Source organism: Delphinus delphis, chromosome 21, assembly GCF_949987515.2.
Source record: "Delphinus delphis chromosome 21, mDelDel1.2, whole genome shotgun sequence".
Taxonomy (NCBI): domain Eukaryota; kingdom Metazoa; phylum Chordata; class Mammalia; order Artiodactyla; family Delphinidae; genus Delphinus; species Delphinus delphis.
Genome location: NC_082703.1, coordinates 14,702,329 through 14,729,276, shown reverse-complemented (window position 1 = coordinate 14,729,276; position 26,948 = coordinate 14,702,329). Strand labels below are relative to the sequence as shown.

Sequence of the window (26,948 nt, the reverse complement as noted above, 5' to 3'; positions counted from 1 at the left end):
GGTCCAAAATACTTTCACTTGAAATGTAAGTGTGATTTACTTGAAATGTAAATGTAAGTGTCCAAAATACTTTCACTTGAAATGTAAGTGTGATTGAGGTAAATACAGTTTTGATGTATTTGAATGACCCCAGTGCCTGCCTTGCTGTGCCATCACCCTGGGCTGGCGGAGACAATGGCATCACAGAATAGTTACCAGATTTCCTGCAAAACTATAAACCAGCTGGGCCTCTCTTTAAATTGCTTGGACTGATTCTTCTTCCTAAGAAAAAGGTGTGTGTGTGTGTGTGTGTGTGTGTGTGGTTTTTCTTTCCCTTCTGTTTTTGCTCTGGCATTCTTTTGTGAGCATGTAACTGATTACTAAATAGGGTCAAAACAGCTTGAGTTGGGCTTCCTGTGTGAATGTGCACGGCACGGATTTCCAGCCTTTCGTGTGATATGTTATCTGTGGCAGCTGTGCCCGCCGTTGAAGTTTCGGATGGCTTCCATCAACTTCCTGTATTGTTGGAATGGTGGGTGTGTGTGCACACCGCCCGTGGAGACAGAAGGGAGGGTGTTTCTACGTGGTTTTCCTTGGATTTTGTGAAAGGTTTTCAGTTAGATGTGCAGAGGGCCACGTGTTTCTGTGGAAAGAGCTCTGGGTTAGCACAAATGTGGGTCCAGTGGTTGTCTGCTACGAATTATCTACGTAGTTCGGGGCAAATTATTTAGTTCTCCGGCCCAATTCTGCTTCCTTATAAGGTTCCTTCCAGCTCTGAAATGTTGCAACTCGGAGTTCTTATAAAAGCCTCACTTTCCAAGTCACCACACTTTGCTGCTCTGAAACATTCATTTTTCTTCTTTCTGATTTTATTTTCTATGTGCTGTTTGTCCTCTTCCATGTCCCTTTATTATCCCAACATTAAGTGCTCTTGTATTTAACTTCTTTCAAAATGGTTCTCTTTCACTAGCTCTTATCATTCAGTTCCCATTGCCTCTAAAATAACATTACAGATGGTCACCGTTTTCTTAGAAAGAAGGTCCAGAGTGCGTTCACTTCCTGTTCAGTTGGGGGCGGATCTAGAGTTTGGAGATTGGTTTCTGTCAGGATCCTCCCTCTGCCCACAATAGAGCCCAGAGAGGCTGGGCTGGCAGCCACTTCTCCAGCTGTGCTCTATTTTTATTAAATTTAATTAGATTGAAGTATGCAGGATAATGGCAAACTTAACTCATCTGCTGTCCTGGCCCAGTATGAACATTTAAAATAGAACCCGGACGTTAAACTTCTCTTGTTTTCTCCTCAAGCTTGGGCTGTCCCTCCCTCTGCCGGCTTCCCCAGATCCGCCGCGAGTGGGTGCAGCGCCATCTAGTGACGGCATGGGCTGATCTTTTGCTGCCTAATTCCTGCAATGCCTGCCTAAGAGAACCTGTGCACTGTGAAATACAGGCAAACAGGGACCTAAGTAACATACTGGGAACTGCAGCAGGTCACTTAGTATTGATATACAGAAAGTTCTAGTGTGTTATTAACCATTCAAATTTCTGTAAATTACAGAATCCCTGGGACCGTGTGAAGTGAAGATTTATGGGCGTCTTCACCTCAGATGAGTCCTGAATGTTGTTTTGAACTTTTCAGTGAGGTTTTGTGTTCTTAGTGTGAGATCCAAGTGTTGGGGGGGTGGTAATTTACATGCATGTGAAAAACATGGTCAAGTTGCTTGATTTGTCTCAGCCTCAGTTTCTCTCTTTATCATCTGTAAAAGATCATTTCTAAAATCCTTCCAACCTTTTAAAAAATTTCAACCAACTGCAAGCACTACAATTCTGTGACTTACTCTAGTGATTGTACACACGTCAGATCCATGGTTCCTTCCATCCTCCAAGAGGAAGTATAGAAAGAATATCAGTAGTTGTCAGTGATCGGGTACTGCTACATCTCCGGTATTGTTTTACACACATTTGCCTTTTTATTTGGTCTTTAAAAAATTTTTGCTGACAGAACTCTGTGAGATGAATATTATTATGCTCATTTTACAGACAAGGAATCTAAGGCTACCACAGCCTGCTCTCCATGTTCACAGGCTGATAAAGAAGATAAAAGAGAAGCAAGTGAGAAATATGCTGTTGTCATTATAATTCATCATAACACCATTGGCAGGGTTCCAACAGTACCAAGTGTATTCAAGCCTCATTGGAGGAGCTAGTTCTCTATCTTTCACATACTCATAAAGCCTCTGTAGTAAGGTGATTGTCAGAGAAATAGTAAAAAAACAAACAAACGAAAAAAAACTTTTCCAAGGATTCAGGGGGAAACTCACATTTTTAAGTGCTAATGTGATGCTCAGACCTGTTCGCTGTGAGCTGAGCAGTGAGAAGAGATAGAGGCCCTCAGGAGTAACTGCTGTGTCCCAGCTGATGATACAAGGATGGCAGGTGGCAGAGGTCTGCCAGCACCACTGGAGGAACAGCTCTGGGGGGCTCCGGGCATATGGCACCGTGACAACATCCTATGTGTTTTTGTTGATTGGTTTGCTTGGGTCTTCTTTTTGAAAGCTGAGCAGCCTTTCCCAAAGTGTGCTTTCTAGGGTGACATTTTATGAGGCACGCAAAGCTTCCAGGTCAAACGGTATGAGAACTGCTGGGCTGAATAAAGTTAATGGGTTTCTTGGCTCTAAGTGTAGGACTGCTTGAAACATTTTGTATGTCTGTGTGCTTTTTAAAAAATTTATAAATTAACTGTATTTTAATATACAAATCAAATAACCCCCAAAGTGTAGCTCTTCTCCCTGTGCTGGGAACCCTGTTACCTAACCACTGTTGGTTTGTGTGTGTAACTTTCCCAAAACATCCTTGTAGCACCACCTTGCTTTGTGGGATAGCACGTTAATTCTGATGAATGATGAAAATGTTCTCTTGCTGTCACCTGGCAACCTAGTCTACACTCCCACAGTGCAATGAGGCCAGTAGCTGCTGCCCCCTGGAGGTGGGCTTCCACCCTCCAGGTTTCATGCTCCTCCCAGCATCCTGTCCTTGGGTTGCCCTCCTGCTTCCTGTCGTCATTGGCATTTGTTATCAATGGTTTTGAGTAATGATCAGTCCTACACTGACCTGATGTCCAGACAGACCGTCCTATATTAAACAATAGAAATTAGTCATGAGTTAGCTTATTTTAGGGCCTAAATTGTATGCCCAAGAGGTCTGTTAAGGATTCTTAGGCCGCTAAACAGTTTTTGGGAAACCCTAGATCCTGATTCATGGAATCTTATCATTGTAGTAATAACATCTTTCCTATATCCTGGGCCCTTTACATATATTAATTTGACTAACCCCCCACCAGCAACCCTATAAAGGTAGGTGCATGTAGCATCTGTGATTTATAGAAGAGAAATTGGACCAAAGATTGGTTAGGTAACTAATTTCACCTCTAGACCACAACTTCCAGAATCTCTCAGCACCTCCTACTGTTTCCCCTCGTTGGCCTCTTATAACCTCCAAGACTTCTGCTTCTCAGAACCTCAGCTGATCATGACACAGCCTTCTTGAGCATTTACTGACCCGTGATGCCTCCCTCCTTCCCCCAGCTTTCACCTCCCACTCCCACCCTCAGCTCACTGCCCCGAGTGTGACACATTTTGAAGAGCTTCTTTGTCAAACTCTATATGAAGTTTCTGTATTGACATAAAGTGAAAGAAACAAAAAGCAGACTTTTAAGTACAATTTTTTAAAATTTATTTAATTAATTTATTTTTGGCTGTGTTGGGTCTTCGTTGCTACGTGCGGGCCTTTTCTCTAGATGCGGCAAGTGGGGGCTGCTCTGCGTCGTGGTGCGCAGTCTTCTCATTGAGGTGGCTTCTCTTGTTGCGGAGTGCGGGCTGTTGGCACGCGGGCTTCAGTAGTTGTGGCTCATGAGCTTAGTTGCTCCACAGCATGTGGGATCTTCCTGGACCGGGGCTCGAACCCATGGCCCCTGCATTGGCAGGTGGATTCTTAACCACTGTGCTACCAGGGAAGCCCCCTATGTACACTCTTGACTTCAATTACGGGAAAAGTGCATAGAAAAGGAGGCTGGAAGGAAATATGGTGATGAGGTTGTGTTAGAGTTGCAGGGTAATGGATGATTTTTTTCTTTATTAGTTTTCTGAAATGTGGTTATATGAGATATAAAATGGGAGAGATTTATGTTTTATGAATTTATAGATTTCTTTCCAAAAACTGAAAGACATCGATCAACTCACATGGTTACCATACAATATCATGAAATATGAAGTAATCTTTACAATAGTTATTTTTTAATTTAATTTAATAATTGCTGTTTGCCTTACACATGTAATTTTGAATTCCTATAAAATGTCATCGAAGAAGCTATTGTTTGCTCTTTTTGGAGCTGAGAAGACAAACCAAGGAAGAGAGAAAGCCAGTGATTTTTTTCCAAGACCACAATTGCCAGGTTCACGTGACTTTAAAGTACCCTCTTTGCAGATAAACGTGTCTGCAACACCTGTGTCTGTGGGCTGTTTTCACACAACTCCTCTTGGTCAGTCATCACCGTTCAATAATCATTCATCTGGTAGAAACAGTTATTATATAAGACCCCCATTTTCATGGTACCCATAAGTTTTGTTGCTGTATGAAGATCATATGAAGAGTGGCAGAAACATTACAAGACTCTATGGCCTCTGACATTGCTCCTGGGTCCAGCTTCTAACATTAATTCATTAGCCTGCATGCTGGCCTGTCTCCAGGATGGCCCCTAATGAGCCTTGCCTCCTGGATTCAGGAGGCAAGGCTCATTAGGGGCCTAGTGTAGTCCACTTCCATATCATATCAGGGTTGTTCTGTGTGACCAAAAGAACCCAGCAGAAGTGATGATTTGTCAACTCAGACACTAGGTCATAAAAGACATCCTGGCTTCCATCTTGCTTGCTTGGTCTTGGATCACTTACTCTGGGGAAAGCTAACTCTCATGTCATGAGGACATTTAAGTGGTCTGTGGAAAGGTCCACATGGTGAGAAACTGAGGCCTCCAGCCAACAGCCATGTCAATGACTGATCTTAGAAGCAAGTCCTCCAGCCTCATCAAGCCTCCAGATGACACAGCCCCAGCTGATACCTTGACTGAAGCTTCCTGAGAGACACTGAGTCAGACCTACCAGCAAAACTATCTCTGAATTCCTGAGCCATAGAAACGGAGATGATAAATGTTGCTTTAAACCAATAAGCTTTGCGGTACCTTGTCTCAGAGTGACAGATAACTAATAGATGCTTCAGATAATATCTTTAGTTCATAACTAAAGTCTGAACTCTACTTGAAGATCCGCACTTAAAGACTTCACCTAAGGAGACTCACCTGTCCTGAGACCTGGTTTAAATGATGACATCCTGGGGACTTCCCTGGCGGTCCAGTGGCTGGGACTTCGCCTTCCAGTGCAGGGGGTGCAGGTTCGATTCCCGGTTGGGGAGCTAAGATCCCACATGCCTCAGGGCCAAAAAATCAAAACAGAAAACAGAAGCAATATTGTAACAAATTCAATAAAGACTTTAAAAATGGTCCACATCAAAAAAAAATCTTAAAAAAAGTAAACAATTGTTGAGTTAAGTAGTAAAGTATATATTTTAATAAATAAATGGTAACATCCTGGACTTTAAGCTGATGCTATACAGGGTTGAGACTTTTGGGAGGTGTTGGGAGGGGTGAGAGTATTTTGCATGTGGGAGGAATGTGATGGTTTAAACTATGTACACAAAGCAACTAAGTCCGTGCACCACAACTACTGAGCCTGCGCTCTGGGGCCACGAGTCACAACTACTGAAGCCCGCACGCCTAGCTAGAGCCCGTGCTCCGCAACAAGAGAAGCCACCGCAGTGAGAAGCCCGCACACTGCAAAGAAGAGTAGGCTCCACTCGCCGCAAGTAGAGAAAGCACGCGCTCAGCAATGAAGACCCAACACAGCCAAAAATAAACAAACAAACAAATAAATAAATAATGTCCACAAATTATTTAACATTCCTTTCAAAAGGAGGCGCCTCATTACCATGTACTTCAGTGTGGGCTGGACTTACTGACTCACTTCTCTTTTTGTAATTGGAGTTTAGTTGATTTAAAATGTTGTGTTAGTTTCGGGGGCACAGCAGAGTGAATCATTTATATGTATACACATATCCACTCTTTTAGATTCTTTTCCCATATAGGCCGTTACAGAGTACTGAGTGGAGTTCCGTGTGCTCTACCATAGGTCCTTATTAGTTGTCTATTTTATATACAGTAGTGTGTATGTGACTGACTCAAGAGGAGGTGACAGTGTGAGGCTTCAGAGACCAGCTCATAAAGTCACGGGCTCTTCCTGCTTGCTCTTCCTCTTGGATGGCCTACTCTGGGGAAAACTGTGAGGGCTCTTGTAGAGGTCCACGTGACACTGAGATGTTCTACCAACAGCCCTTCGAGTGAAGCTCATGGGAGGTGGCTTCCCAGCCCCAGTCAAGCCTTTGGATGACTGCAGACCCTGCCGGTATCTTGACCGCAACCTTGTAAGAGACCCAGAACCACTATCTCAGAACCACTCAGCTGTGTCACTCAGCTGAGTGAAAAAATAGTTTGTTGTCTTAAGTTACTGAATTTGGGGGTAATTTGTTATGTAGCAATAGATAATTAATTCATCAGTGCTGAAAAATTACCTGATAATATTTTCATATTTGGATTAGAAAGTTCTGGATAAATCCAAGTACGTTTTTTCCTACCAAGGTCATGACTTTGTAATTATTCTTGCTCCTATCCTTTCAACATAAGCTCAAAAGATTCTTTTGTCTCTATTATTTAATTTTAACCTATGTTTTCTCTGTCTTGATAGCTCTCAAAGAACTACAGACAGAGAGGGAAAGAGAGAGAGAGAGGTCACGTAACATTGAAGGAAGAGAAGCATTCTTACACAAAGGTACCCAAGCTGATATATGTGTACCACATTTACTGTATATACATACATAGAGTAACTGTGTGTGTATGTGTGTAGATATATATAGTAAATGTGTATATATATATATACAGTAAATGTATATATATGTATATTTCTATATATCTGTATACACACACATGCAGTTGAGTGATCAAGTACATATTATACATGTATTCAGTACTCAGTACATGTAACTCACAACTCCATACAGATAATAAATCTCTTAGAATATACAGAAGATACAGAAGAGTCTTTAGTTTCAGGTTCGAGTTGTATATTCCATCCTAAAATTCCACTGGGCTGTCTGGATTTGAAACTGGCTCCTCTGCCGTATTCAATTCAGTCGTCCTGAGCTCCTCCGGGGAGGAGGGGTGAGCAGGAGTCCTGCTAGGCTCAGCGCAGGAGCTGCCTGATGGGAAACTTCCCCTCCGTGGCCCCGTCTCTCTTCTCAGCTGCTCCTTGGCCCATCCTTCCTTTCACTCTGCTTTCCTCTCTCTTCTTGTTTCCAGCTCAGCTTTTCAGTCATCTGGTTGTGTTGTTTTGATGTTCTGTGTGTGAGTCTGTGTGTGTGTGTGTGTGAGAGAGAGAGAGAGAGAGAGAGAGAGAGAGAGAACCCGGGAAGGGGCAGTGCCGCGGGAATGGGGTCATATCCACCATACAAATAAACAGCTGCCATGCTCTGTGGTTGGTGCGTTGCCTGTCAACTTCTGAAAGGCCAGTGGACAAGCCTGTTGCTTCAGCAGAGCTAAGTCTGTTAGATCCGCCACGATGAGGGAGAACATAACCTTGATCGTCTTGGTAGTGTCTCGAAAACGGAGATGAGGGCAGGGTATTTGTATGGTTCCAGGGCCTGGGCTGGGTGACTTTCAGGTGCGTCTTGCACGGTGGGGTCGGGATTGGGCCGAGTTCCGCCTTCCTAGCTTTCTCTGGATCGGCGGGCACCGTGAAGTGAGGACCTGGGGCCACTCTTGATGCACAAGCTATGAGTCTTGGTGAGTCAGCTGTCTAGCTGGTTCATTGTTTTCTTCTAGGAGGCTTGTATTTCCTGAAGCGAACAGCTAGATTATTTTGTTTGGTCCTAACATTACTTAACACGGGCACAGGGAAGTACGTTGGTTTGGGTGCTTGGGTGCTACAGACGTGGTATCGTGAAGTGGGGAGGGTTAGTTCCTTGGGGGAGAGGGCTGGGAGGGAAGAGGATGAGGGTGGAGAGACTTCGCAGAAGAGTTACTCGAGTGAGAGATGGAAGCATGATGTGAACTCTGCAGAGATGCGAGCTGGGAAAGGATCCAGAGTGTCTCTCAGACTTTAATGTTCCTACAGATCAGCTGGGGATGTTGCTAAAATGCAGATTCCTTATGCTGCGGCTCTGGGTTCCCGGGTGAGGTGGATGCTGCTGGTCTGGGGACCGCACTTTGAGTCATGAGGTCCTAGACCCACAGAGGGATGTGCAAAACCGCCTGGGCATGAAGTGGTCAGGTGTATTTGGGGAGCATCCCCGGGCTGTTCGTGCAGATGACGGTGAACTAGGAGGCGGGAGAGAGGCCCTGGCTTAGGACGGCTTGTGGCCGGAAGAGGAGCTGGGACTTCAGGAGCCAGGTTCCCAACTGCGACTGCACATCCGAGTTGAGTTAGAAACAGAGGGTCTGAATTAGTGGGTTTGGAGTGGATTCTGTTCACTGGCATGTGCGTTTTTCACCTGCAGCCAGGCTGAGAACCACTTCTGTAAGCAAAGGATAGCCCGGGAAAGGTTTTTAAAGCAGGTGTTCATCTTGGGCGACTCTGACGGCTGCGTGGAACTGCAGTGGATGAAGCAGTAGAGGAGGAGGCCTGAGTTCCCCGGAGAGGGGAGCTTTGGGAGTTTCGTTTAGCCGTTGAATGAATGTGGATTAGAAAGCTGGGTGCGAGCGAATGAGGTCGCTGGTTGGAGAGGAGAGAGCCGAGTTCTGGAAATTGACTGCTCTGGGCTTGAGACGTTTCCCAGGGATGTATGGCCTGTAGGACACTTGGAGTCCCTGGGCTCCTGGGAATAGCATGGGACCACCAATGCCTGCTGGGGGCACAGAGGAACCAGAGTGGGCACAGAGTGCTGGGGGTGGGGGGACAGTGAAAACCAGTGGGGACGCTGCCCAGGTTTGCCTAAGCCTGGCCCTGACCTGGCCCTGACACCATCGGGCAATTTCTAGTTGGATATGTTACTGGGAAAATGCCGTTGTATAACCTAGAAGTTTGGAGTTTGATCTGTTGATGCTACAAATGCTTGCTTCCTCTATTTCTTTCAATTTCGTTTCTTTTTTTCCTATTCAATACAAAACTCTAATGTTTTTCTTTTTACAACTAGAAAGAACAGGACCGATGTCTCAGCATCATTACTCACCAGTTATTCTTGTCCTGTTTGTCCTTTAAAACAAGATGTTTGGGGCCCCCATTTGGAGAGGATGTTACATTTGACCCTGTGCTCGCAGCCTCCCTTGACAGCTCTTCCCTTTCCTGATGCTTTGAAACGCGAACACAGGTTGTATCTTATTCAGTTTGGCCAGGACTGTTACCATTAACCTGAGTTTACAAGTGAAGAAATTGTACAGGTGAGAAAATTGAGGCTCAGGATGGGTCAAGCCATTTGGTTAAGCCCGCCGGTCTTAACAGCAGCGAGAGATAGCACCTGGGAGGGGAGGCTTAACACCTCAGAGAAAGGAAGCCATCTGCTCTCTTATCTCCCCCTGGTCCAAGCTCGCCGTGCTGACTGTAGTTTTCCACTTGTGTCCTGAACACCATCTCCCAGGCAGCCAGCCGGGGGTGATCACCCTCAGCTGTTGAGAAAGGACATCCCTTCAAAATCCGAAAATCGAGGCACCCAATTCTCGGTTTTCCAACTCTAAACTCCTGCGTAGGTGAAAGGCAAAGTGTGTTTTTTTTTTTCTCGCTTCCACACAGACCTCCCCCAGCCTGGGAAAGGAGAAAGCAGGAGCAGTCAGATGTAGGTAATTAAAGGCTGCAGAGAACCCCCTGCCAGGTGTACCCCCCGCCCCAGCCCAGTTGGCCCAAGGTCAGTCACGTAGTCTCCATGGGGGTGAGCGCTGGGTATTGCTGAGCCAAGACCTGATTCACTGGAACCCATCAAATAGTTACCGAGTGATTGCCTTGTGCCCAGCACTGTTCTTGGTGTGGGAGATAGAGCAGCGGACAAAAAACAAAACCACAGAACAAAAGCCCTGTCCTCTTGGAGCCCTGCATCTTGGGGAGTGGGGAGCAGATAACATACACAAGTAAAATGTAATATTTAAAGATGGTGAGGGCTTTGGGCAGAAAAAGAAGCATGGAGGGGGAATAGGGAGTGTGTATGTGTGTGGAATTTTAAATGGGTTGATCGGGAAGACCACTTTGAGAACCTAATATCCGAGACAAAGCTGGAAAGAAGTGAGGGGAACATTGCTTTCACTTCAGGGACCCAGTAGAGGGAACAGCAAGTACGGAGTCCCTGAGTCCTGAAATGTTTGAGGAATAGCAAGGAGGCAGTAAGGCCAGAGCTGCGGACACAGGGGAGCAGAGTAAGAGATGAGACTGGAGGGAAATGGGGTCTGAGCAGTAGGTGCTGGAAGGTCGCTGACAGTTTTCTTCTCATGACTCTCAGGCCAGAGCAGCCATTTCACTGGCATTGTCAGTGGCCCAGGACACGTGTCTGTCACGGGATGGATGTGGAAATTAGGGAGCTGGGTGTGTCTAGCAAGGAAGCCCCAGAGGCCTCCCACTGAGTCGTCTCCCACCCGTGCAGCCCAGTCTCCTTCTCCTCCTGTTCTCTTTGCCAGATTGCAAATTCTTAAGTGCAATGTTCTTAAGTTGTTCACACCTTCCACATTTCAACAGTTGATAGCCTTAAGTATTCCAGTGTCGCCTTAGCCGCTAATGATCACGATTTCAGTCCTCTATCAACTCTGCACGTACTTTAACATTCCCCGGGAGACCTGCCTTTACTTTTCTTCCACAGATTATGTTCTCTTCTGCTTTCTGTCGAGTGTGATTCTTTGGTATCACTGAACAGCTTCTATGTGAGGTAGCATGCACTAGAAGATGCAGCCGCTGGCTTGGACCGCCTCTCGTCTCTGCACAGACTGGTCTGAATTACTACCTGGTTACCAGCTTCTTAGTTACCAAGTGTTTGGAAGTTAGTGATGACTCAGCATCAGCCGGTTCTGGAAAGACCTCTAGGTGGTGCTGGGCCGGGGCTGACAGCACGGCGCACAGCCGGCTTTTACTGTCCAGAAGAGGGCGCCCTAGTTCCACCTTCGCTGCAGGGCCTCTCCTCCCAGCTCCCGGCTGGGCTCTGTTCCCAGCCTCCTGGGCAGCCAGTGGGGATATGGGAGCCATTTCCTCCTTTTCTTCTCCCTGGCTCTCTAATCAGATTCTCGCTCATTCTCCCTGAGCTCTGCTCGTGTCTTATTTTCATTCCCAGACCTACTGGCCCAGCCCCGCCCTGCGCCTCTGCCCCGCCGTGGACCCTCCACCTCAGCCCCTCCCTCCACACCTGCGCGCTGCTCCGCAGTCTTCTGGCCAAGCGTCTGCTGGAAAATCCTCCAGCCTCTCCAGCATTCTAGGTTGAAGCCCAGCCCCCTAGTGAGGTGTTCAAGGCTTATGAGAATCAAAGCTGCCATCTGCTCTGTCTTCTTCCCTGCCCTTTTCTCCCTCTGGCAGGAGCTGCCTCCCCGCCGAGTGGGTAGAACCAGGGCGTTTGCACAGACAAGCCCAAGTGCAAAGCGGAGGACCCTGACTCTGGCAGGTGGCCCGACCTCTTAGGCCCTCATGGGGCCCAGCAACGCCTCCCCTCAGGTCGGTGTGACAATTAATGAAACTCTTGGCGCAAAGTGTCCGGGTGATAAAGGGCACCATCACTGTTACCATCATCTTCGTCAGTTTAGTTCGTCAGTTTTCACCCTCTTCGCCATTGTCCAAATCTCTACGCTTCTCACCTGTCGATGTGCCACCGTCTAAGGTCCAGCCTTGTGTCACCTCCCGTAGACAACCCTCGTCTACCCCGGGGCCCCGTGGTTCTCTGCATCTTCCTCTGGGAGCCCCTCCTGCCCTGAGCCTGGCAACAGTGAACCGTCTTCCTGGGCACTCCTGTTGGGGCCAGCACTCTGCCAGGCCTGTAAGTTTCTGCAGTGGAAGGGGAGACAGAGTCCCCGCCCTCGCCGCACAGATACTCTGCTAGAGAAAGAACATGCTAAGGAAGTAATGTGTGTGACCAGTTTCAAGAGGAAGGCTGCACACGGCTCTGGGAACATAGAGAAGGAACATGACTTAGTATCTGGTCTGGGTTAGCATGGTCCGACCTCAGAAAGGCACATTTAAGTTGAGGTGGATGTGCAGTTAAGTCAGGCCAAGTGGGGGGGTGGAAGAATATTCCAGAAAGAGAGAACTGTGCACGTCTTATCTCTCCTGCTAGTTTTCAGTTCTCTGGGACCAGGGACTGTCTCTTATCCCCATAAGATCTCCAACAGTCCCTAGATAGCTCCTTGCCAAAAGGAACTGTTTAAAAATTGTCCAACACAAGATATAAAGAAATGTAGAGTTTTAAAAGCACCATCTTTAAAATGATGGAGAAAATAGCACTGTCTGTTGCTATGTTTTCAGTACCCTTCTTGGGGTGGTTACTCCACTCACTTTGAATCCGTTACAGGCAGACCTCGGAGATATTGTGGGTTCCGTTCCAGACCATGGTAATAAAGTGAATATCACAATAAAAGAAGTCACATAGATGTTTTGGTTTCCCAGTGCATATAAAAGTTACGTTTACAGTATATTGTAGTCTATTAAGTGTGCAATAGTATTATGTCTAAAAAATTGTACATAATTTAATTTAAAAATACTTTATTTCTAAAAAATGCTAACCACCCTCTGAGCCTTCAGTGAATCATAATATTTTTACAACAGTAACATCAAAGATCACTGATCACAGATCATCACAGCAAACACAGTAATAATGAAAAAGTTTGAAATACTGTGAGAATTATCAAAATGTGACACAGATACAAACGCAGGGTTGCCACAGGCCTTCAATTTGTGAAAAATGCAATATCTGTGAAGCGCAACCAGACGAGGTCTGCCTGTACCGACGTAACACGGTAGTGAAAACCAGGCAGGTTCTCCATAAACACCCACTTCTGAGGGCTGAGGCCTCACAAGGTGAAATGGGGGACTTTCTTCAGGATGGCTGTGCTGTGCCTCCCCCCAGAGCAGGGAGCGCTTCCTGCACGGAGTGTGCAGGTCACTTGAGCTCACACACTGAGATCCCCCGTTAATAAAACAGAGGGGTGTGGGAGTGGATGAGGACACCCTAACGATCAACTTCACGTGGACTTCAACTCGTTTCATGGAACTTTGGGGATCCAACTGCATTTCTTTTTTTTGGCGGTACGCGGGCCTCTCACTGTTGTGGCCTCTCCCGTTGCGGAGCACAGGCTCCGGACGCGCAGGCTCAGCGGCCATGGCTCACGGGCCCAGCCGCTCCGCGGCATGTGGGATCCTCCCAGACCAGGGCACAAACCTGCGTCCCCTGCATCGGCAGGCAGACTCTCAACCACTGCGCCACCAGGGAAGCCCCAACTGCATTTCTTTTGATGAGGAACTTTCAGGTGCCTCTGATGAGGATGCGCACAAGCAGCCCACTGCCTTGTCCGGGGCACAAGGATGGTGGTCTCTCATTACAGGGCAAGAACAAGGCCTGTGGAAATGGCCCCACTGTGCCCCTTGAAAGTCGCAGCTCCACCCACTTTATGCCAAGCCCGAAGCCTGGGCACAGGAATCTTTGCCAAGGTTCCCAAACATGGGGCCAGTGCTCAGGCTCGTGGTATGTGTGGGGCTCCCCCCTGGCAGGTTCCTTCCACCCCTGGGGCAGCATTGGGGGCCCCAACTGGCTCCCTGCTAGTGGGGCTGCTCCAGCCTTCCTCTTAATGCGGCATCTCCATTGATCAACCCTTTGGGGGCCCCGGCCTCTCAAAGGCGTGGATCGGGTTAAGTTCATGGTCCTGTTCTCCTCTGGAGCAAGGGAGCCCTGAACACGAAGGTCTGGCTGCCCTGAGTTTTCATGAGTGACTTGTGGGAAGGAAGGGATTTCCCTTTGTATCTCCAACTCTCATGCCCTTCATTGTATACTTAGCCAAATACCGTGGCCTCTTTCTCTTCAAGAGAAAGAAAAAACCAGTAACGGACGGTTAAATATTGGTCACTGGTGGTTGTAACCCTTGATCAGTGAACTCCGAGGACCAAGCCCACAGCATCAGTTATCATCAGTCCTCAAATAAAAGTCTCACAGATAAGGGAACACTTAACTCTTCCCACCTGGGAGCCTTAGAGAAAGATGAGAGGACTTAGAAGTACAGGATCTATGTGGAGAAGTTATCTTGGGAGGAGACTCAAAATGCGGGAAGTCAGTGAAGTTGAGACACAGCCCTCCACAGGCAGCTGATCCCAGGAGTGGAATTCCAGCAGCCAGAGCTGGACTCTTCCTTTCTCGTGTTCAGAAGCCAGGCTTGGAGTCGTCGGTGGGTGGGAGAGTTCCGTTATTATGTCCATTTAGGTGGGCCATTTAAAATGGCAAATGAGGGTTGGTTTCTGGAGGTCAGGGTTGGGGGTGACACGGAGAAGAAAGACACCAGGTGGAAAAGTGACTGGAGCTGGAAAGGTGTTAGTCAACTTGCCGTTTTTTGTTTTTAATTGGAGAGACATAAGGGACAAAATCATGGATGAGGCAGGAAGGCTTTTTCATTGCTAAAGGTGAATATGGAAAAGTAATGCTGTCAATTATCCTAAATGCACAGGGCTGTAGGAGGGTGAAGATGGAATCGACGTGTAGCAGTGGGATCGGGGTGATTTCCCTGAAGATGGGACCTGAGCTGGGGGCTGCAGTGTGACAAAGACCTGGATGGATGCAAAGGGCCGAAACCCCCCGAAGGAATACAGTGTGGTGTGGTGGGAAGGGCAGGTCTGGTTCTTGGCTGGGGCAAGTCCCTCCTTCTTGGAGTCAGTGACAGCTTAGGTCCCTGGCAGCTCAAGCATCTGTCAGTTTCCCACCCCCTGAGACTGCTTCCAGGTACACCATCGTCATGGGGACTGTCTTCTGTGCCCTGACCCTGAGGACTGGGCGGGGAGTGATGCCTACAGTAAAAAGCAGGCACTGAAGCTGGTGATTTCCTTCTGAATCCAACCATCGAGAAAACTCGAAAAACTGCTAACAAACCCGTGACGCATAGAGCTTTTAAAGCTGAATTTACACTTAGATGTTTCAAAAATGCAAGATGAGCACAAAGATGGAAGAAGTGGTGGTTTCTAAAGACAAGAACTAGTGATGTTTTTAAACTGAGAGATTTCTGCCAAAGAGTGCATAGTGCGTGATGGAGGCTTCGTTGATTCTTGCCAAAAGATGGGCACAGGTTGTATTTCATTTGTCGTCGTACTTTTCATTTTTGTCTCCCAAGCGGCCATGCTCGGGCTAGTAACTGATGGCTAGATAATTGGTCACTGGTTGGTTTTCATTTTAACCCTTGATCAGTGAACTCCAAGGACCAAGCCCACATCATCAGTTTTCGTCAGCACACGGATGCTTGGGGAGATGCGGTAGCTTCTTCCATTGCTCGGGGAGATGCTGAAGGGATGGGAGGTGGTCAGGACTGCACATGCCAGGGCACCATCTGCTACTCGAACACGGCCCTGCTGGGAGCCACAGCAGTGCTGGCCTCAATCCCCTTTTACGTCACACCCCCAACTCTGATAATGAGCTGACAGCCTGCAGATGGAGCAGGTCAGGAAAAAGAATAAAAGTGCTTGCATTCCAATAACATAAAAAATGATGCTCTTTCAATATTAGTACCGTATTTTCACACATGCCCACTTTCAGATAGTCTAATACATCTTTATTCATCTTAAAAGATGTCTTTTTGCTTTAGTCAATAATATCCCTTTATTAACCCCTTAATGACACTCTGTTATTAAATGGCTAGCTTCGTTTCTTTTAGACAAAGCTAACAGAATCCAAATACAAATTCGCCCAGTTCTGTTGAGTCTAAGGAGAGATGCCTGTGTGAATGGAAAGAGGGTAATACCTGTCCTGTCACACTCAAGAGTGGAGATGAAAGGCAGAATTTTGTTCATCTAGTAACATTTTTGAAAGTACATTTAGACATAACAAACTATCTTATACATTTCATAGGCATACAAATTACACTATTTTTAATAATATTTACTACAAAAGATCCTAAACATTATTGGTTAATGCAAATAAAATACCTCCAACTTAGTACAACCGTCACGATATTTTACATCAACTTGTCCTTTTAGAACTATTGCTAGCTTCATCTGGGAAAAGCTAAAGTAACTAACTATATTGTAGAAGAAAAGGATTTTTGCATTTTTTGATACAAATACACGTCAACACCAGAGGAGGCACAATAATATATGACAATTCTCTTCATATTTCCCCAAAACAAAATGTATTCAATGAAATACATTTCCAGTGTAATTGCTAATTTAACGTTTTTACAAGTGCATAAGAAGGTCACTAGTGACAGCAAACACTAGATGTCTAGGAATATACATACAAATATATTTACATAATACATATTTAAGAGAACATCCAAAGAAAATGGGACAGTTTTTACATACATATTCAAAGTATCTGAGAAATTCCACTGGGGTCCACATTAGTGAGCCTTAAGTATTGCCAGGGTAATAAGTAGTGTAAATAAGTAGAATAGAAAAGCAAACCTTTACTAATGGTGTCTGTCTACATACATTAATAGAAAATCTAATGGAAGTGGTATGATTGCATTAGAGAAATGCCTGTCATTCAGCCAAATTCCCTTCTGGACGAGCATAAATACAAATGTAAATTTTTCATGGAATTCAACATTCAGTTACACTGGCTACAGATTAATGACAGTGACCCTCTGTCTTTTCTTTATGGAGGTAATATCCAGAGAAGAATAAATGTTTTGTGTGGAGAAAATATATTTTTACATGTAGATTAATTAATAATCAGTTGGGTTGGGTAAATTATATTTTTGCCAGTTCTAGTTGAAGGAGAGACAAAATATATATTGATTTGCCTCATGAGAGATCCAATTTGACAATCACCTCTCACAAGCGGTCCGTCAGATTGGCCATATAGATTACATTATAGCTCTGCTCCCACCCAGGTAGAGTGATGACGAGGCATAATCAATTGGGAAAGACCTGCTTCTAGAGGGGAACAGAATGTGGGTTATAACGGAAATGATTCACATTCCTACGAATGCATCCTACGAATACATACTGGAGGACCATGGTGAATAAAAAATAGGGCAGTTCACAGTGAGCTCTTTGATTAGCTCTCTTAGGCTTCCGTGATTGCATTCCCCATGCCATGCCAAATGCTTTCTATGTGCATTACCATTTCAATCCTTAGCTGGTAAGAGTTCTTTTAAAATATTCCCACTCCAGGTTGCAGATATGGAGTATCTATTCGAGGTTGCAGATATGGAGTCTATAATATCAAACCAATAATCATAAATTTGAGTTAAGATTGGGATGAGGGGAGTTGAGTGTTCTGGTTTGAGGTCTGCTGATGCTTCTGTAATTCCCTTCCACTTCCATGGTTCTTCCATCTGTTGGATGGGTGTGTGATGACACTTATCTCAGATGCCCTTTGAATTGACAGAATGCAGTCTGTTTCATGCATTTTTCTTTGGAGAAGGATTACAGTTGGCATTTAAAATTCAAGTTTATATCCAGGGGATGTGATAATTACTTGTCATTATGTAAATCCTAATGAAAGTGTTGTTTAAAACAGCAGATTGCAAAACAGAAAAAAAGTGTTTGCAATTGCAAGAGATGAGCCTGAAAAACACTTGAGAGAATTTATGAAGCGGGGGATGTGCAGGCCATCCTAAAGAGTCTGCATTTTACTCTGTTGGGTGTGTTATTTTCTGAAATGTATTCCACAGAATGCTTGTGCCAGAGGATGTTACCATGTTGAGGGCAAGCTCAGTTAAATCAAATCCCAGTTTACTTTAGGGGAGGCCTTAAATACGCTCATATGCGTTGAGATTCTCTAAGAGGGGTTTTTGTAAATTGCTTTTCTCAAGCAAACCAATAGAATGCGGTAGTAGGTGCACAAGGAATATGAAAAAACTGCTCCAGTTTGGCACTTTCTGCTCAGTTAATTCTTATATTCTGTGTATCCTCGATACACCTGATATTCTTTGCCGTATTATCCTATGTATTTGGCACATAACAGGGTTCAGTGAACAAACGGAAGGAATGAAATATCTGAATAGCCCTCTATTTTCTCACCTATAAAATGGGAAAACGATAATACCAGTTTTTAGAGGATCGAAGAGTTGGATAAAAGTGATCACAGAGCATTTTGTTACGATTTTTTTAAAATTAAAATCAAATGGAAAGAGAATTACAAATGAAAAAAGTTAATATAAAAGATAGGGAAGATATATAAGGGATTCCTGTCCAATTACTGTCTAACTGTGAAATCTTTGCTTAACCTTACTAAAGCTTATTTGGAAAGGGGCTAATCACACTTCCCTTGAAATGTTCTCATAATCTGCCTTGCACCATGACTGGGGGTTTACAGTGTTGTGGGTAAGAACACAGGCTGGGAGGCAGCTGCCTGGTTTGAAATTCAGCCCTGCCCTTTACTAGATGAATGTGGCATTGGGCAATTTAATTGATTTCTTTCTGACTCAGTTTTCCTAATCTGCAAAGTGGGAGCAATAAGTATACTTAGCAATGGTGAGGATTACAGATAAAATAATACATGTTAGATATTTAAGAAGTTAGCTGCTGTTATTATTTCATATTTCCTACACAATACGAGAGACATGCTCAGGCTTTTGCCCTAATTTGTTCTTCCCAGACTGCAGCTGCCTGGCCAGTGGTTATACCCCATTTCCCCCTCCCTCCCAAACTGAGTGCTCACAACTCATTTTTTTTTTTTACGGTACGCGGGCCTCTCACTGCTGTGGCCTCTCCCGTTGCGGAGCACAGGCTCCGGACGCGTAGGCTCAGTGGCCATGGCTCACGGGTCCAGCCGCTCCGCGGCATGTGGGATCTCCCCGGACCGGGGCACGAACCCGCGTCCCCTGCATCGGCAGGCGGACTCTCAACCACTGCGCCACCAGGGAAGCCCAGTGCTTATTCTTTTGATGGCCATTAATATACAAGTACGTTAACATTCCTAGCTGATTTAAATCTGTATTATTTTCTCTCTGGATTACTGCTAATTTTTGCCAGTTCAACTGATGGTCAGTTAAAACCCAGAGGAAGTACTGACATCTAGAATTTGGAAGGACACAGAAAGGCAAACTAAAAACAGAAATCACACACCATCTTGTGTATAGGGATGTGTGGTGAGAAGGGAAGAACAAACGAAATTGATAATCCAAGACGTGTGTTAGATGGTTTCTTAGTTACCATGACTTGCTGGTGTCATTTAATCACTTTGGTGACAATTTTAAAAATAATAGTTTGAATGGGCCACTCGCCTGGTTGCATCCTTTGTCCATGTTAACGCACTTTCCCCCAAATCGTTTGACTGTTTATGGAATTCCTCAAGTAGGCCAGTGAGGCATCAATAAGCCAGCAGAGGTTTTTAAGGCCCTTCCAAGAATCCCCCGCACATGCTCCCCTCCACTTCAGATAGTGGGACTCTGCAGTGATGCCAACAAGTAAAGGGGAATGAACAGGAGAGACACTCCTTGATCCAGTACTAGTAACGGAGTCTAAGTTTTCAAAGTATGTACTTCAGACAGATTAGCAAAATCTATAATAGAGCAAGTTAAGGCCGACTGAATACTCACAAATAACCTGTGTATGTTTAAACTCACTTATTTGTATTTCCTTTTAAGGACAGTCCTAATATGAACATAATTTATTTTAAATGATCAAGATATTTACATTAGGTTGGGTCTTCAAGGGCATATATATCATGTATATATGAAGTATATGGATATACCATATCCATATATATCCATGGAGATTTATACATATATATGTATGTATATATCTCCAAAGGCAGACGTTAGATTTAAGAGTGCTTTGCACATGAATACCAAAGAGATATTATCAACCACAAAGTCAAATATTTGCATACGAAATAACGTCTGGATGAATAGAATTCTTGTGCTCGGCAGATGAAGGGCGAAAGATCGCTATTATTAGTGTTTTTTAAATTTACAGCCCTGTCAAAATTATGTGAAAATATTCCTCTCTAAAGAACTAGAGAGTCATTTTATACAAAGTGGGTGTGTGTGTGTGTGTGTGTGTGTGTGTGTGTGTGTGTGTGTAGGGAGTTGCTCATATAGGTTTGTTCAAAGCTTTTCTGGAGCCATCTAATAAACTTGAGTTCCATGTAAGTGGTGGGCTACCACCAGAAAGCCCTGACTTGAAACAGATTTCTAGCAGCAAGGCTGGGATTAAAGATGCATGTGACAACAGGCTTCAAGGAGAGGAAAAATCCACTCATAATAAAAAGGTCATCAAGCCTTAATTGTAAGAATGTCTCTGACTCTGAGAACATTTCTTTCCACCAAAAACCCCCACTAACACTCATGACTTAATGTCCTCATTTAAGAAATGGAAGACATTAAATTAAATTTTAATTTATATTCCACTTTTATGTCTGTTTTCATCGTCCCTCTGATGCAAACTGTGTGCCGAACAATATAAATCGTAGATCTCATTTCCACCCGACAACCTCATCAAACGAAAAGGTGATGATGCAATCTTATTTCGAAGCCAAGAGAGAGTAATAAACACCAGTACTTTTCAGATGCACATTAAAAATAATCCTTTAGGACTTCCCTGGTGGTGCAGTGGTTAAGAATCTGCCTGCCAATGTAGGGGACAGGGGTTCGAGCCCTGGTCCGGGAAGATCCCACGTGCCGTGGAGCAACTAAGCCCGTGCACCACAACTACTGAGCCTGTGCTCTAGAGCCTGCAAGCCACAACTACTGAGCCCACGTGCTACAACTACTGAAGCCCACGAGCCTACAGCCCGTGCTCCACAACAAGAGAAGCCACTGCAATGAGAAGCCCGCACACCACAATGAAGAGTAGCCCCTGCTTGCTGCAACTAGAGAAAGCCCATGTGCAGCAATGAAGATCCAATGCAGCTGAAAATAAATAAATTAAATTTTTTTAAAAAGTCCTTTAAATTTCTTTGAAAGTAGCATCATTATTTTAAGTTAGAGCACAATCACCGAATGGAAAAATAAACCCAACACAAATGAAATCTTATACTATTTTCAGTGGAAAACAAAACAAGAATTGGGTTTCCTCTGGGTTTACAGTGGCCCATACAGTAAAAAGCCTTTTGTCAAGTGTTGATTCTCTCCTCATTAAGGAACTGCCTGAAACTGTATTCTTGGGTCAACTTACTTTTGCTTCTCCTAATTATATCTGTGTCTCAGAATCCACGACATGGATTTAAACAGACCCATGGTTAAATGTAAACAGATGTGGTGACCAGACAGTGCCCAGCTATTCGTTTGTCTATAAAGTGGCAAAAATTGAACCTTTAATTAATAGGACTTGATTCTACCTAAATCCCTAATATAACTATTAAAATGTAGTCCCTTTCAGTAAGATAAATGCCCAGATATTATTTTTAAAGATCCAACAATCAGTCCTCCACCAAGTCTCAATATCTTGTACCTTAATGATCTGTTTGTTTTGAGAACCAATAAAAAGCACTGTTTCAACCAGATTCTCATTTCCTAAGTATCCCTTCAATGCATAAGTAAAGCATCATTCCAGATGAGAACTCATTAGTCAATCTTGGTCTTGCCATAACTGGATATTCCTGCTTCTAATAAGGTTGGAAGAATACCACCTGGGTAACTTGCAACAACTTCCCGGTGCCCACATACTCCACTCTCTACATGCTGACAGTGCCTTTAAAGCCTCTGAGCAACATCAAAAACCTTATTATTTACTTATCGTGAAGCAAGTTCGCTTATCATCTAGAAAAGTTCTCGGAACCCTTCTTGTCTCTCTCCACCATCTCTCACCTTTCTGAAGACTTTAAATAGAAGCAAGGCCTTGGCAACGAAATAATTTATCACATGATTCAAATTACATTTGTGCCCTGGTACGAGTTTACCTATTATCTTGCACACAGATCTAAATTATAACCAGAGAAGTAGGAATTACCCCCTTCCTATATACAAATGATGTTTTTAAAAGGTATACTTAAAAGCAGAATCTTTTGAAGTCACTATATAATACTGAAAAACAGTATACATGTATTGTTATAGTGATTCAGCTGTATTGAAGTTCATGTTATATTGCTTCTTCAGATCTCTTATATTAACATTTAACCACAAATACTCTTTGTCAGATGCTTCAGATGCCAAGCACTGTGCTTGTCTATAGACTAAAAAGATGATGAATTCATAGTCTCTATAGACCAAAATATAAAGGGATTCAATACAGACCAAATGACGAAATTGGATGCCGACTCAGGGGACCATATCACAGACCCAGTGAGAAGAATGGGGTTCATCTTTTGGAGGAGATGTCTGAAATGATCCGATCAATCACAGCTTTCCTTCTTCTCTGCAATGATACACCAGTTGCCATGATCATTCCCAGAGCTCAGAATATGGAGCTCCGACACACTGTCCTTCAGCAGGCCATAGAGCTCGCCTTCTCGAAACACGTGGTAATAGCGCATAAAGGCACCAGATTCCAAAATGTCAGGCTGTTGTTCTTCGACAGAAATGGTGTCACCTGGGTTGGAATCTTTGGAATCAGCTGCAGAAATCCCCCTCCATATTTTACTAGCAGAAGGGGTACCCTCTTCTAAGTTACCTGCATCCGTACAATTCTCCCTGGTGTTGGTGCTACCCAGAAAATTCCCATCTCCATTTCTCCTCGCGCCTCTTGGATGGTCTCCATTTAGGTGTTTGTGTGTGGCGGGCGCTCTCAGCCATTCCAGGTGTTTCTGAGAAGTCTCCACAAACACTTCCTCATCTAAATGTTGCTCTCCTGTCGAAAATGGCTCTGGATGATCTAAGTCGAAACTTGAGTGTCTTGAAGGCTGGGTGGATATCGCGCTATTGGCCCAACTTTCTGTGTTTTTCAAGGGTCTCATTTTTTCAATTTGCTTCCTCAGAGTTGATTCATCCAAAGATCTAGAGGAAAACCAGGAACGAAAAGATTTCCCCAGCGTGTTATAGAATCCGTTTTCTTCCTCGCCTTCCTTGGAAATATTTGCACAGCAGGTGCCAGCTAGAGCAGAGTCACGGTCCACGCTGCGGGACCGCCTCGAATCACAGCGCCCCTTAAAACAAACGGGACAGCGACACGCAGAGCAGGGAGGGGGGTAGGGATGGCTTCTTTCTGGATGCCCACACTGCTTCTTTCTCCCAGGCTGGCTGGATTCCGAGAGGGGCTGGGAGCACAAGGCTTTGTTCCATGGAACAAGCACGTCTTGCTTCTCAAAGTGCCGGTTCTTCTGTTCCATGGCCCAAACATAAATCATCAGCTGGCCTCCAGGAACTAAGACCCTGGCCATTTCCTTTATTGCTCTGATTCTTCTTTGTTTTGTAGAAAAATGATGTATGACTGAAAAAGAAGAAACTAGATCTCAGTGGGTATATACACACGTAAACCTACACGTTTATAGGCTAGTATTTTCCATATAAAAATGATGCATCTTTTTTCCTAAATAAAGACTTTTATTAGAATTATATCACAACTGTTTTCTGGGTGGAAGAATGGTAAAGAGAGAGGTATGCTTTCTTTTTTAAAATTTTATATTGGACATATATACACTACCAAACGTAAGGTAGATAGCTAGTGGGAAGCAGCCGCATAGCACAGGGAGATCAGCTCGGTGCTTTGTGACCGCCTGGAGGGGTGGGATAGGGAGGGTGGGAGGGAGGGAGATGCAAGAGGGAAGAGATATGGGGACCTATGGATATGTATAACTGATTCACTTTGTTATGAAGCAGAAACTAACACACCATTGTAAAGCAATTATACTCCAATAAAGATGTAAAAAAATAAATAAATAAAATAAAGTTCAAAAAAGAATTTTATATTGGAGTATGGTTGATCAACAATATTGTGTTCGTTTCAGGTGTACAGCAAAGTGATTATACATATACATGTATCTATTCTTTTTCAAATTCTTTTCCCATCTAGGTTATCTATTACAGAATGTTGAGCAGAGTTCCCTGTGCTATACAATAGGTCCTTGCCGGTCATCTATCTTAAAACATGGCAGCGTGTACATGTCAATCCCGAACTCCCTAACTATTCCTTCTCCCCACCCTTCCCCGCCCCGGTAACCAGAAGTACATTCTCTAAATCTGTGAGTCTGTTTCTGTTTTGTAAATAAGTTCATTTGTATCATTTTTTAAAAAAATTCTACACATAAGTGATATCACATATTTGTCTTTGACTGACTTCACTTAGTATGATGCACTTTTGACATGTAGTAATGATTGCTTATAGTTTATAATAATGTTAATATAATATGAAATTGTGTATACTTAAGAGAAAGCAGCTTATAGGTCATCATTTTACTTGCAGTCTTTGCAAAGTTAAAGTGAGAGTCAAGCAGGACTGCCTGTATCTAGTCTTAGGTGGGTTATTAGGCATATTTTTATCAAACAGTATATAGAAAGCACTGGTCTATTAGCTTCTAGAGTTTAATGACACTGTGTCAAGAGAAAACATCAAATTATTTTTCCACACATATGCCTATCACTTATCTCAGGTAGGAAATTTGCACTCAGGAAAGTCTGGACACTACTGCTCAGATATGAGTAGTGAGGGAACAGAGAAGATTAAACAGCTCCTGTAAGCTCAGCATAATCCAGACGTTAGTAATGGTTTCAGGCAAATACATCTCTTTAGTTTGCCTGCCACAGAGAGATAGTAAATGCCTAAAATGAGATGATTATATGGCTAAAGGTGTCAAAGGAAGATTATACGAGAGGCACACTTTGTATTGTTCCCAATCAGGTTTGCTCTCCTATCAGCAGTGCACAAACCCTTGTTTCTCCTACTGTACCATGCAGCAGTGTGAGAGGTATTAGGTTCAAATGCATTTAAAGAACAGGACACCACTGTATTTTGTCCTAGATCTACCAGTGACCAGCCTTATGATCTCTGACCAATTACTTTACTTCACTAGGTGTCAGGCTGTTCTCCCCAATCCCCATCGCCAAAGAAAGGGCCCTTTATAATGGTCAGTTTGAAAGCTTACACTTCTCGAAGTAGTGTCGTGGTCAATGAGCTAAAAGAGGGCAGAGAAGTCAGGACTGAGTAAGGCTTAGGACAGTACTAACGTTCACATCTATGACTACTCCTGGCCGTTAGTGTCCCCCATAACTTGCACCTCATTCGCTCTGGAACTTCCATGGGTGTGTTTTCTAAATGCAGGTGGTCCTCGTCATCTGTGGATTCTGTATCTGCAAATTTGCCTACTTGCTAAAATTGTCTTGTGACTTCAGAACTCAGTATGCTTAGCATTTTCGTAGTCATTCCTTGACATGCATAGAACAGCCAAAAAGTTGAGCCTCCCAAGGCACACGTTCCCAGCTGGGGTCCAGCGAGGAGATGCTCTGCCTTCCTGTCTCAGCTCTGGTGCTGTCAACAAGTGTCCTTTTCACAGTCTGTTTCGTGCCGTGTGTTTTCGCATTTTGGTGTTTTGTTGGTGGTCTCTCTGTTGACGATCCCTCACAGCCCTGCCCCAGCACCGGGTGGAAGTGCTGTCTAGGGTTCGTAAGCCGTAAGGCTGCGATGTGTCTTACAGAGAAAATATGTGAGTTAGATGAGCTCCTTTTGGGTGTTATAGTGCTGCTGGCATGAGTTCAAAAATAAGTCATCTTTAAACAGAAACACACATAAAACAAGATGAGGTGTTGATTAGTTGACAAAAGTATTGTGACCAGAGGCTTACAAGAACCTAATCCTATATTTCCCCTGGGAGCAATGGTTCAGTATTTGTTAATTCAGTGTTCATGGGACATTACAGAACATAACCACGGTGAATAATGAGAATTGACTGTATTCTTGTGTTTTGGCCATTAAACAAAAAACGCTATTAAACCAGGACTATTTTAATACAGTAATTTCTTTTTATCAGATTTATAGGTCTTCAACATTTCAGGATTCTTGGCTTCAGAAGTTGGTTTTTTTTTTTTTTTTTTTTTTTTTTTTTTTTTTTGGTGGTACGCGGGCCTCTCACTGCTGTGGCCTCTCCCGTCGCGGAGCACAGGCTCCGGACGCGCAGGCTCAGCGGCCAGGGCTCACGGGCCCAGCCGCTCCGCGGTACGCGGGATCCTCCCGGACCGGGGCACAAACCCGCGCCCCCTGCATCGGCAGGCGGACTCTCAACCACTGCGCCACCAGGGAAGCCCAGAAGTTGGTTTTTTATAAAAAAAATATTTGTTTATGTATTTGGCTGTGCCGGGTCTTAGTTGCAGCATGCAGGATCTTTAGTTGCGGCATGTGGAATCTAGTTCCCCAGGGATCAAACCCGGGGCCCCTGCAGTGGGAGCGCGGAGTCTTAGCCACTGGACCACCAGGGAAGTCCCCAGAAGTTTTGTTTTTAAGGAAGAACATCTTTATATTTTTCATTCCTGAAATATTTGTTATGCGATAATCCATTTTAATACCATAATCTCACCCAGGAAATATCCGAATCTTTCATATTATATTTTATATTTATATTTAACATATAATACTAAGTAACTTTTAAGCCAAATGCTTTTGAAAAAGAAAAAATTTACAAATGAAGTTTTCATTACATATAAAATGTATTATACATGCCTATGCATACATGTTCTATTAAGAAACATTGTAAATGTAACCCAAATGGGACCTAAACATATATTTATATGAATTTTATCAATGTCAGGAAACTGTGTTGAATTTTAAAGGATAAAAATGTCCCCTGTTGTTTAAAAATCATAATCACAATTTAAAGGCAAAAGTAGTACTCAGTATATGTATCCTGTAGGAT

General features: G+C 44.1%; 1 protein-coding gene and 1 long non-coding RNA gene across 4 annotated transcripts in view; one reads left to right on the top strand and one right to left on the bottom strand.

Annotated features, from left to right (window-relative positions):
- LOC132417659 (uncharacterized) overlaps positions 1-26,948 on the top strand; it is a 191,824-nt gene that overhangs the window by 13,536 nt on the left and 151,340 nt on the right. The gene's annotated exons all lie outside the window — the stretch shown is intronic.
- TRMT9B (tRNA methyltransferase 9B (putative)) overlaps positions 21,209-26,948 on the bottom strand; it is a 56,548-nt gene continuing 50,808 nt past the window's right edge. For all 3 annotated transcript variants that reach the window (XM_060001382.1, XM_060001383.1, XM_060001384.1), the window contains one exon: positions 21,209-23,536. In XM_060001382.1, the coding sequence (XP_059857365.1) occupies positions 22,503-23,536 (1,034 nt within the window). In that variant the 3' untranslated portion in view covers positions 21,209-22,502. The remainder of the gene's footprint in view (positions 23,537-26,948) is intronic.